The sequence below is a fragment of the Haliaeetus albicilla genome, chromosome 4 (assembly GCF_947461875.1).
Source record: "Haliaeetus albicilla chromosome 4, bHalAlb1.1, whole genome shotgun sequence".
Classification (NCBI taxonomy): Eukaryota; Metazoa; Chordata; class Aves; order Accipitriformes; family Accipitridae; genus Haliaeetus; species Haliaeetus albicilla.
In genome coordinates this window covers 24,352,080-24,364,999 of record NC_091486.1, presented here as the reverse complement: position 1 = coordinate 24,364,999, position 12,920 = coordinate 24,352,080, and the positions used below count along the sequence as shown (strand labels likewise).

Here is a 12,920-nt window from a genome sequence, read left to right as displayed (position 1 = left end):
TTTAAGTAAGTGTCTAACACAGCCTTATTTTCTCAAAGGACAAATTCTCCTGTGATATAATTTCAGACAGCACATTGGAGCACATACACACACACACAGAAAAAATCCTTTAAAGCGTTACCCCAAGTTATTTTCATAAGACTAAGTTCTTTCAAACAATGTGTTTTAGATTTGTGAAAAGCAGAATATAAGTAATTAAATCAATGGGCCAAGAACAGAAGAAAAGAACAACCTAGTCATAAGAAAGGAGAAAGGATAAATTTAAAATGTGAGGAAATGGGATACAGGAAGTCCAGTCCAGGGGCAGGAGTTTCAGAGGAGAAGGTTTACATGCTTGCATTAAGAACAGGCTAGTGTGCAGTTCCAAACCCCACTGTCTGCAGTGTTGTCGTGGTTTAACCCCAGCCAGCAACTAAGCACCACACAGCCGCTCACTCACTCCTCCCACCCTGCCCGGTGGGATGGGGAGGAGAATCAAAGACAAGTAAAACTCGTGGGCTGAGATAAGAACAGTTTAATAATTTAAATAAAAAAGAAAATAATAATAACATCATAATAATAATAATGATGATGATGAAAATGAAGATAACAAAAAGAGAGTGAAATATAACCCAAGAAAGACAAGTGATGCACAATGCAATTGCTCACCACCTGCTCACCGATGCCCAGTCAGTTCCCTAGCAGTGATCTGCCCCTCCCAGCCAACTCCCCCCAGTTTATATACTAGACATGATGTCACATGGTATGGAATATCCCTTTGGCCAGTTTGGGTCAGTTGTCCTGGCTGTGTCCCCTCCCAACTTCTTGTGCCCCTCCAGCCTTCTTGCTGGCTGGGCATGAGAAGCTGAAAAATCCTTGACTTAGTATAAACACTACTTAGCAACAACTGAAAACATCAGTGCGTTATCAACATTCTTCTCATACTAAATCCAAAACACAACACTATACCAGCTCCTAGGAAGAAAATGAACTCTATCCCAGCTGAAACCAGGACAAATGTGTGGTATCAAAAGAATTAACAGCACAGTTGAATCTTGGACAGCCCTAAAAGAAATGTCACAATGAACCTTTCCGATATAAGTTTTATTCCTAAAATGTCAATATTATAGGAGATTCTAGCATCTAGAGGATCAGGAAGGTCATATAAAGAAATATAGTGCTCTACAGGTTTTCTGCCTAATCACCTCTTGGTTCAACAGTCTGTCTAAATCATGTGTGAGGTAGAGGGAGCACCCAGCAATTGTGTCACTCTGGAATTATTTTGCATCTTTTTGCAAAAGAAGTTTGATGGGAGACTTCTTTTGGATGAACAAAGTACTGAAGAAGTCATAGAAAACATAAGGACAACTGACATCTTCTCTGCTAAGCAAGCTGTATTTTTCACCTGTTCTTCACTTACCAATGACATGCATTTATTATTACCCAGATTAAAGACAAATTTAGACAAAAAACGTTTTGGATTAAATTTTTTTTTCCTCATACAGACTGGAATAAACTGTTAAGGGAGAAACAGAAACTGGTTTGGTACTGCTATGCCCTCTAGTGACTCAAAGTACTCTTTACTATTTCTAAATCTGGCTTGAAATTATAAGGCTGCCACTCTTAGTGATTTATGTGGGGCAGTATCAGCTTAATTAAGTACAGAATAAAGCCAAGCCAGTACTTGCTACATTTCACTGGAGATTTAAGAAACACAAGGTAAGGATTTTAACAAATACTACTTCCCATAGGAAGTAACAACTTTAATTTTATTACATGCTTGCAAAACCAGTGTGTTTTGGAAAATGGAAAACAGGGTAACAAATTAACAGATTTCTACATGAAATTAAGATATAAAAGGATGATGTCTTATTACATCAGATCTCTATGAAGACAAAAGGGTACACTCTTCTTTCAGGATGTCCATTTGCCTCCTGTGTTAGCACCTTGGGAGGACTGACAATCTATAGTGGATGTACCCAGGCTTTACTTCTGCTCCTGCAGATGTCACGTGGAGAGATATTAGGCATCACTGCTTCTGTAAAACCTGTGTGGTGACCCACTGATGTTGATTTGTAGGATCCTGCTGTGTAAAGACCTAGTTTCTGCAGGGGACACATTCTAACAGCAATAGCTGGTTATAGACAGGATAATAAATGGAATAGGTAGAGAACGAGGGTACACATTAATGGACAGGAGAACTCAGGCGATATTAAGTGATCAATAAAAACTGTTCAGTGTTTGGAGAATTTATCAAGGTCAGAGACATTGAGCTTCTCTGTGACTAGGATGTTGGCAATATAATAGTACTTTGCCATTGATAAACCACGTATGTACAAGCAATATCATTGATTATTTTTATTACACAGCTAACCAGAAAATTCTCAGATAAGAACAAGGGAAAAGATCAGAGACCCCATAACACTGTGATTATACGTCAAATAAGCATATATTTCCAGAGTACAAATTTTGTCTTCAAGTACCATAAAAAATGTATAGAAGACATGAATAATTTTACCCACTACCTGTGTATGAGTGTGAAAGTGAATGCACGCTCACTTACTCTAGCGCCGAAGCTAATTATGTAATCTTTGTACTTGAATCAGTGCTCGTTGATTAACTCCATAAATACCATTTACCACATATAATACCCATAAATGTCAGTGAACTGATATGTGGAAGGATAATCCGTATTTGTTGTCTGTCCCAGCAATAACACTTGATTTATTAAATGTCATTGGCAGGAAACTCCACCAAGGACTACTGAACTTAATACAGTCTTTATGGAGAAATCCAGTATGATTCTTACTACTAATAGCTGGGTGGAATATCTAAATAAAAATTTTAAGAACAAGAGAACAAATATATCTTGCTTAATTTTTACAAGCCCTTCAAGAAACTATAGATTCTTAGCAACAATTAAATTTTATTTTATTTTATATATATTATTACAGGTATTTTTTGTGCTGTTTATCATGTTTAGATTTGTTTTTACTTCCTCTCCCTAGCATCCTGTCAAGCTTACTTTTACAAGTGGCACTAAAATTTGATTACTGATCACATGTGGAATCAAACACTCTTTGTACTGAGAAAAAAAATTGCTGAGTGAAGTCACCAAGAATATATAACACAGATTTATTGTTTCAGTCATACTGTTAACTTAATGTAGCCTAGCGTATTAAAAAAGAATATCATCCATAACATCATCTGAGTTAAAACACTGTTGTGTGATGAATACCATTCACCCTTTAAAGACTCCTGTTATTATTGTGTTTAGCTTTGTATTATAGCATCCTATTTAATTAGAGTTTACCATCAAGTTAGCTATATCTGAACACCATTAAAATCAAACAAAAATAACTAGAAAAATGTTTTCAGGACGTATTTTCATAGTGAAGGATTGAAATGCTTGTAAAGAAGAGCTGTGTTAATTCCACAATATTTTTTCCAGGGACTTGCTCAAGGTCTGCACCTGTGCTCCAGGCATTATAAGGAGCAGAGAGCTGTGTTTGCTACTTCACAAAAAGCTATTTTCACATTCAGTGTATGTGTTTCCAAAGAAAAAAAAGACCACCCAATAGCAACAAGAGCCTGCCAAAAATTTCCCTGAGCTCTATTCTGTTTTTTAAACTATAGAACATTCTTTCACAGTTTGACAGCTAAAATGCTGCAGTTAATGTAATAAACAGAGAATTTTTTAAGTCGGCTGTCAAAACAAGTGACACTTTTTGCTAGAGATTTTCAGATTTTGAACAATAGAAAGTACCTTTCAAAGCAACAGCTTCATTATACAATCAAATTCTCAAAGTAATCTTCTCATCAAAGAATATTGTCTTATTTCTTTCAGGGTAATTATCTGAGTTCTGCAACCTCTCCGGAAATGGTGACTATTATAAAATGCAGCTGTACTGGTTTGAAAATTGTGGGTCCTGCTCAGGTCAGTTAGAGCCAGTGTCTCTGAAGCCCTGACAATTCCTTGAACTTTTGGCAGCTGTAACAGTGTCTAGTCAAAACTAGCAGGACTCTGAGGATTCATGGAGATTTTAACAGCTTTGATACAGCTCAGCCCAGGGTGGATTTTCAACTAACAAAATCATAACGTATGTAAACTGAATACTAGAACAGTAGTTAATATGGTGCCTGGCAGTACAAGCTTGCTTCCATGAGCAAAGGGCAGCAAAAATAAGCACTTTCAGGGACAGGGTTAGGGAAAGATGTCAGATGGCTGTCAATCTTGAGAAAACCTCTTTCCCCTCATTATATTGCATGAAAAATCTCCTATGAATATTCTTTCAGATGATGCTGTGCAACTGACGACACAGAGGGGAGAGCAGTACTTTCCACAGCATCGTTCTAGCCTTTCAGCTCTCTGCAAGGACTGTGGACGATAATCAACATTGATCCTGCCAGGGTAAACTTACACTGGCTGTTCTGAAAGTCATGATGGAAAGCAAATGTAGTAGGCAGCCAAAAACCATAATAACCTAAGGGGCAATTCTCCAAGAGCCAACCTGCTCATTCAGCCTGAGACAAAGGAGATGGTAGTGCAGAGTCACAGCACACATAGCACTGCTCATGGTCTCCTAATGACTGATGTCTGCTCATGAGTGCAAGAAGCCCTTTTTTTGCTCCTCAGGGGAGAATGCACAGGACATCTCTGTGAGGACAAAACACCTCACTTCCCTGACACCATAAGGGTTTATGGAAGCACCATGCTCCCAGTCTGGTTTCTCTATGTATTTTGTGTGACAGGGAGTGAGTGCTCCTTTGGCTGTGTTTGACTAGACCTCTAATAAACAGAAGAAAGAGAACTTATACTTGTAAAACTATTGCTGCATGGCAGTGTTACCTATTTTTATAAGCACAAGTATCTGATGGCACTGTTTGAAATTCAATGCACAGACAAACACAGGGATAAGAATGGAGCCGGAAAAGGATACAGGTGGAAACAGAACAGGAGCAAGCACTTGTGTTAAGTGGATTCAAAACATTTTTACTATAACAAATGTTTTCACACTGTAGGCAGGGCCCATTCCTATCCCATAGCAAAGACAAACTTTGCCAACGGCCTCAAAGGAGCAGGATCCAGCTTTGTGTACATATCTTTCTTGAACTGACCCTTACAAGTAAATTTGCAGTGCAGATGACCTTAAGTAATTCATTATTCTCAGTGCTCTTAATTAGCAGTAAAATATGTCTTCAGTGGCCCCTAAATACTACCTGCATAATGAAGAGGTTACCTTCAATGGAGGGTCAAACAGAGTTTATACTGATTGCTTTGAAGTCACTATAAAGCTGCCTGTAAAAAAGGCCTTTAGCACAGTTTTCAGTGTGGCCAGAATGTATTGCTGAAAGGATGGTTAGCCAACCAATGAGTGAGAGGACATGATCTGATAGCTATGAAAAGGTTAGGGAGACATCCTCTGTGGCCTAGGCACAGAAAGCATTTTTTAAAAAAATATATTGATTTTATAACAATAAGGATGGATAAATAAACCCACAGAGCCACATTTCACACCTTGCTAGCAAACTACAACAGGCCAAGTCCAGCCTATCTTAATTCAATAAAGTTCTACCAAGGATGAATCTAATTAATGGCTGCCACTGACAGCTGTAATTGAATACCTGCTGTGCTGCCGTCCTACCACTCTACTCACTCACAATAACTGAAAGCAGCACGGTTAATTGAATGGCATGTCTATACAGAAAGTGTTAACAGAGAAGGACTCTTCTATTACCTACAATTTACTTTTGGGGACACTCAGCAATGAAATAAAAACTCATAATGCAGCATTTTCCCTAAGGTGAGTATGATGGCATTCGTGGCCTTTGATGGTTATTCTCAACACACAGTTTAACCTACAGGCATTAATAAGGACTGGAAATTACTTAATATGGACTTAAGAACTTCAGAGGTTGAACAAACTGGCACTGAAGTGAAATAACCAGCCAAAGGATGCCTGATAATAAATGTAGATTTCTCTTGTTTCCATGTCACAAGGAAGACCCATGTATAATATTAACTCATTAATTTGCTTACGGTTTTCTGAGAATCATCCTCATATGAGCATCTGGCCCAATCTGAGACAGAAGAAGCATAGTGTCCTGTAGCTCCTCATCACACTCCTTTTTCTCTTCCTCAGTTGGTAAAGGGGCATCTTCACACTCATCATCCAAAAATCGATAAAACAAGTATTTGTCTTGAAAGTGGTGTTCCTGATCCACTGAAAACAACATGTCAAACACTAAGCTCTCCTCATGAAAGTTAACCTTGTAGAATCTGTGTAGCATCATATATGTCACAGATATATTAGTTAAGAAGGGAGAGAAAGCTACAGAGAAACTGCAAGAGTATGAAACATTTATTTCTCACATATGTCCAAATTATGTAGCTTGAAGGGTACACTTTAAAATTTTTACTACAAATACTTTCTAAAAGGCTTCTATATATGTGTGTTGTGGGTGTATGTATACATACATGCGTGTGTATGCACGTGTGTCGTTTTTTTCTTATTAGATATGGTTTTGTTCTTATTGTTTCAAACCATTTCATTTAAGCAAACAATTCACACAGGGGAAACAGTTACATCATGAATTTCTAAGAGGTGCTCTCTAGCATGAACACCCTGCCCTACATGTTTCAGACAGGGCTAAGAGGTAACAAAAGCATCTAAACTCTTTCTGATGTACCAGAAATGTACATCATCAACATACAATCCCAGGGGCAAGTTCATTGACCTGTGTCCTGGTGGAAGAACTTAATGTAAAGACTACAAAGAGAAGACTTCTGAAGAGAAGCTATGATATGGCAAAGGACAAACCCTTGGTCTTCCAAGCAAGTCAGAGTGATGTGTTGAATTGGATACTGTGATGCAGCTTGCAACAGCTTGCCCCTGGGAGTTCAAGGGAATATTGGGCAGGAATTAAAGCTAGAACCCTTAGGGTAAGGAAGCAGTGGAAACAATCGGTCTTCTCAATGTGGAAATTTCTCCCTTGGATATGGGAAGCACAACAGAGGATAAATGGAAGTGTACTGTAATAGAGCTGCTCTTCTGAATTTAATAAAACTGTACATGCAAAGCTTCAAATATGAATATTGCTTTAGAAAGCTACCCTTTTGAGGACTATAATATCCTGTTACCAAGTAAATCCTGCCAAATGGAAACTGAAAGTCAATGTAAAATACAGTCAGAAAACTAACATAAAATCCCAGATCTCTGCACTGGAATATTTGGAGTGCTGAATTTGGGAACCATTCCAAAACCACTGAAAATCATTCCAAAATGATGGATCTGAGCAAACACAAATGCTCGCATTCACTTCCAAATGCTGCAAATTTTTTATGAAGATCAGTTTCCTGTATGGTAATACATCTCTTGGTTTTGGCCTGAGTGCTATCCAGCTCTTGCAATATAAGCACAAGCCAGTATAATTATATATTATAATTAGAGTTATCATTATAAACTGTTCATTTACTTTTCAATATTCTCATAAGTTTAAAAGGTATATTGGTAGCAAGATTCATGTAATACTGCCTGTGTGTTGCCCTTGCACTTAAGAATGAATAGGCTGCTCTGCAGCATTTCTTTTGGGCTCACGTTCCCTTTATTTTTCATTAAAGAGGTCTATAGAGGCACTGATGTCACACATCACCCATGTTTTAGTCAAGATGCTGATTTTCTTTATCTTACCATGGTTAAGAACACCTTCTTCCAGCAATACTTGCCACATGCCAACAGCCTGGGTTCGTGAATGGACACAAGGACTTTGCTGCATCATCCAGTCAACTAGTTCTGTCCCCACACAGCATTGCCTGAAGGACAAATAAATAGAAATGAAAAGGGAGCTAGCCGAGAGAGAGATCACACACAGTGTCTGCCAAGAACAGTGGTATCTTAAACTCTGTATAATCTTAGCCAATTCTCCCTACAGAAAACACAATGTCACGATCTACGCATATATGCTTGAAATATCAGTGAAGGTGTTCAGTTTTGAGAGGATCACCTCAGCAGAACAAGTGTTTTGGGAAATGCAAAGTTCAGAGGATCAGAGTGAGCCTGTGCCACCTGGTACAAAACCTGTTGCACCAGTGCAACAACCTCCAACCCAGATTTCAAAGGAAAGCTTCTCTGTATGTGGGATGGCAAAAGCCTCATGCTTTTCAGAATCCTGCATGAAAACAATCATCTGACACTGTAAAAGCTTTGCCAATGAGAACAGCCTCCACAGGAAGAGTGAGTGTTATGAGGGTGTTCCTCCATTTGTAACCAAACTCCAGCCACACTGTATTTGGGGACATTGGTTTGTAGGTCTACAGAGTTTCTGAGGCTTTCTCATGCGAGGTGGTGGTCACCTTGCAGCTCCTGACTGACCCAGAGGCAGACAACAGCAGGTCTCAAGTTCTGGACAACGCCCAAAGAGGGGGAAAAAAGCCAAAAAGCCACATGGTCACTAAGTAAAATTCTTTGTCGTAACACCCCCTAGCGCAGCAGAACAGAAGCAATTAAGCAATGAGATCAAAAACTTACAAATCTATAACTGATCACACACAGAACAGAGAGGAAGTTGGCTAGTCCTTCTAGACAGGCTCTTGTGGCTCCACACTTCATGCATCACTTTCAGAGACCAAGGAAATAGATAATACCGAAATTGCTGAAATTTAGCTTAAATAATGCTCTTCCAATTAAAATCCAATTTTGATGACAAAACTTTCCCTCACCTGGTTCCAATCTAAAATCTGGCATTCTATATTTTAAAAACCCAAAGATAGAACAGTAAGAGTTTTTCCCAGTTATGTATAAGATAAAATGGTGCAGCTGCTAGGACCAGCAGTGGTCTTCATTTTTCATAGATGCTCTTTTGTTCTTCTAGAACAATAAGCAATGTCATATCGTGATATACTCTTAGATCAACTCACAAGCTCCAAATACCTTGCATTATTAAATACATTTTTAACTGAAATACGGAAAATCAATGCACTTATCTCAAAAGTGGATCAGCAGCATATTGATTTGCTATTTAGAAAAAGACATACTCAGAGATTTTAAACCAATTTTTATTTAAATATACTCTGGATAATGCATTAGTTATTTGATTTAAACATTGGACACTAAAAAAAATTGATTGTTTCTCAAGGCAACAGTAGATAGATCCTGACGCCTTGAAGTCAGATTCCTATTCTACAAGTGCCATTGTTATCCCACTTCAGCAAGACAGTGCTGCCACCAGCAGGAAGATAAGAAAGCCTGGCAATACACTGGAAAAAAAAAATTAAATAGAGCAGAAAATCTGCATAAGGAATGTTTCTCACCAGGTGAATTTTTGAAACTCCACACTGAGCAACACTGCTGCAGCAATCAGTACAGTAACATAACATATTAATGAACTTTCCTGTTATCTCTTACTGATATATGAAGAGAACAGAATCTACATTTTAACTTGATATTGCACAGAATATTCCAGCTAACTATGCTATTAACTTTGGAAGAGTTTTTCTATGTGAATGCTCTGTCCACAATCATGGACTCAATTTCCAGTCAAATTACTTCAGACAAGATTTACCAGGCCCATTAAAGACTGCATAAGACCCAGACTCAAACAGCATCACAGAATAATTTCAGACCTTTTGAGGCCTGCAACTATGGTAAGGCATAAATCACAAATCAGAGGATGGCAGGCATAAAAATTCAGACCTCTATACAATCAGCTTACACACCTGTAAGTCTTCAGATGATATTTACGATCTCTTATCATGTGAGGGGCTCGGGACAGAATTGTATTCCGCAAAATCTTTCCAGCTCTGAGGATCTTTTCTGAAGGAACCTTCGTGATCATGGAGAAAAAAAAGGACCAAGACACACAGATTTTAAACTTTCTGCAATCTCTGTACTGCCTTCTACAAAACAAACCACAAGTTTTCTTTTCCCTAAATTAAAAGTCCTTGCACAGATGCTTACTTTTGCAAAGCAATGTAATATATTTTCAGGATTTTAAGTCTCACATACTTATCACATCTAACAGAAAGCATCACTTCAGCTGATACGCATCGCACTGTTGGAAATAGGAGTTATTTCCATTTGTCTAGTGGCCTGGCTCTACAGCACACCTATGTCCTATTACCTGTGTATTGGTTTTAGTAGGACGATGTGGGATGTGAGGTTCAATAAGAGGTGTCTGAAAAATAAAATGAAATTAAATACATTTGTAAAGGTTAAGCAGTAAAATAAAATAAAGGCTAAAATAAAAAACTGAACAAAGAAGCTGTAAAAACAAAGAATGATGTGTAAGTCCAACCTCTGCCCAGGGGATGTGAGTTGAAAAAGCTCTCTGAAGACATCCTAAAGACAAACTTGGCTTTTAATGCTCAGCAAATTAAAACAGTGACATGACACTTGAAGATGAATAACAAATGCATGTTATACTTTCTAAAGTACTAATGAAGTGTGCAATGGCCAAACATCACACCAGATGAGGCTACATGGGCATAGCTAGCTCTTCCGCTTGCTGCTCTCAACCTGCAGTGGGCACAACACCACTCTTCTGCACACGGCTGCCTCCACCATTCAGTCCCCCACCACGGAAACTCTCTCGTCCTTCAGCACCTTTTTCTATTCAGCTCTCTTCTCCCTTACAGCATAGCACAAGAAACAGGAATGAAGAAAAAAACTCTGCTCCCACTATCTGTCTTTTCTGAACTATCATCGGGCTTAGCTGGCAACCCTTTTATAGCCACTCTCTGAAATGCAAAAGCATGCAGGCCACTTGCAGAGACCTGGGTAAGGACTTTCACAAAGGTGCTGGTGAAGGAAAAAGAAAAGAGTAAAGCAGGTGACTTGGTTCTGCAAAGGGAAGGGTGAAAGGGAAGACTATCAGGGCTCTACAAGAAAGAAGCAGAGAAGGAGATGAGAGAAATAGCAAAACAGGCATGTAACAATCACGTGAAGGGAGAGAGGAGACAGGAAGCACATGGCACAACACAAAGGAAAAAGGAAAGCAGAGGGTTAAAGGACAGTAGAAATGGAGACAAAGGAGAACAAAACCGAACTTCGGCAGCCACCTCAGAACGATGGGAAGGCATTTTGCTTTGTTGGGACTGGTAGTTAACAGCATGGACCAAATTTACTTCTAGTGTGAAACGTCAGGAGACATGACATGAGGGCTGAATTTGGCTGGTGTTCTGGGCTTGCCAACAGGGCAGATCATAGTGAACACAGAGGTCTCCCACAAGGGCAAGACCTTGCACCTCGGCACATGGCAGCCACGGCTCCCTTACACCCATACACCAAAGGCAGGACAGCCAGGTCAGAAGTACAGTGAAACACATGCCATGTACTGCTGGGTTCCTGGGTATTCGTTTTCTTAAACTGGGCTTCTGTTCATTAGCTCCCACAGGATTTTAATGATGTGACAAAGTCCTTGTAGTAATCAAATTGTGCTAGGAGCTATGAATGCACGAGGAGACTATAGGTCAGCCAGGAAGGGGAAAATGAGGGAAGCACATGACAGAAATCAATAAAGGTAAGATAATATTAATGGAGAGGCCTGTATATGGAAGACAATGCAAACGGGTTTTCATTTCTACTCATACCTTACAAGAAGTCTCTGAAAAGGCAAATCAATACAATTACATTGGGATTCCTGATTTTTCTCATTAATAAGTCAATAATTTTTCAAAGACTCATTTAAGTTATAAACATTTCTGTCCCACCAGAAGGGCGGTAGAACATCCCTCAGTATTTCTTGGTTTCTGGCACTGTGTGGAGCATGCTTTAGACAGTCTACATTTGCAGTTAAAGCATGCTAAGAATAGCAAGAATCTTTTGAAAGATGCCTCTAATGCAAACAAAACCATTGAATAACACTTTCAAACAGGTATATAAATAAACATTGAAGTCAGAGATATCACTCTGAGTATTAATAATTTTTGCTTCCATTTTCTTGTAAAAGGATTTCAAGTCCTCATCAAGTTCAATAAGACTGAAGGTAAATATATACTTAAATGGGTGGCTAAATAGGCACTGAAGTCATTATGAAAATTATTTTTAAATTCTACATTCTTAAAAGATCATTCTTTTAAAATCAATAAAGCACAATATACTCACCCTAGCTTTCAGATTTTAATTCTACTTAGGAATATACTTCAAAGGAGAGATAAAATGTGTAAGTCAAAAAATCTAAGAGACTTTTACAGCAATAGACTAGTGAAAATGAATGCACATTTTTGTTCTTTAGTGTTTCCATTAAGCTCCAACAAAAATGCATAAAACTAACAGGTGAAAAAGTTTAATATGGATGAAGATTTGTCAGTTAATCTCCCATCCTAATGAAAACAGAATAAAAGAGACCATTTGGAAGAAATCTGATTCAACCCAAAAGTACAGAAAAAAACCAAGGTGAAAGCTAAGGCACAGCACAAGAATCTGCAGAAAGCAGCAGGAAGGCTTATTCACCTACATTTGATCCTGACCAATACAGAAAGATCAGCTGTGATGACAGAAGGTAACTTGAGTGAAGGTGATCATGAAATGATCCAGTGTCAGAACTTTACAGAAGGAAGTAAGAACATCAAAGTAGAAACAATGGACTAGGAAGAAAAATTTCCATAAAAACAGAATACTGATAGCTAAATTCATGAAGCAGGTCATGGCGGAGCAAGTGTAAGGTAAAAGGATTTAAAGAGAGCTGGTAGTTACTTAAAGAAACAATACTAACCACACATACAATATATACTAGCACAGAGCTAGAAGGTGTAGTAAAGACTCAACTTAGCTAAAGAAAGAGCTATTCCCTGACATACAAGAAGGAAATGCACAGAAAGGAGAAAGTAGGGGGTTTACAGAAGGCAAGTATAAAAAATATACTGAATAGCAAAGGACAGAATTAGAAAAGCAAAGGTATAAAATGAGACAGATTCTACCAAGAAAAGTCAAGAGGTACAAAAA

The 12,920-nt window shown here is 38.4% G+C and overlaps 1 protein-coding gene across 5 annotated transcripts in view; it reads right to left on the bottom strand.

Annotated features, from left to right (window-relative positions):
* The window catches only part of RAPGEF4 (Rap guanine nucleotide exchange factor 4), a 157,924-nt gene that overhangs the window by 45,938 nt on the left and 99,066 nt on the right, over window positions 1–12,920 (bottom strand). For 4 of the 5 annotated variants that reach the window (XM_069781441.1, XM_069781440.1, XM_069781444.1 and 1 more), the window contains 4 exons: window positions 10,099–10,152; window positions 9,695–9,801; window positions 7,671–7,792; window positions 6,020–6,203 (listed from right to left, as the gene is read on the bottom strand). In XM_069781441.1, coding sequence (XP_069637542.1) covers window positions 6,020–6,203; window positions 7,671–7,792; window positions 9,695–9,801; window positions 10,099–10,152 — 467 coding nt within the window. The remainder of the gene's footprint in view (window positions 1–6,019; window positions 6,204–7,670; window positions 7,793–9,694; window positions 9,802–10,098; window positions 10,153–12,920) is intronic. The other variant, XM_069781442.1, reaches the window with a different exon arrangement.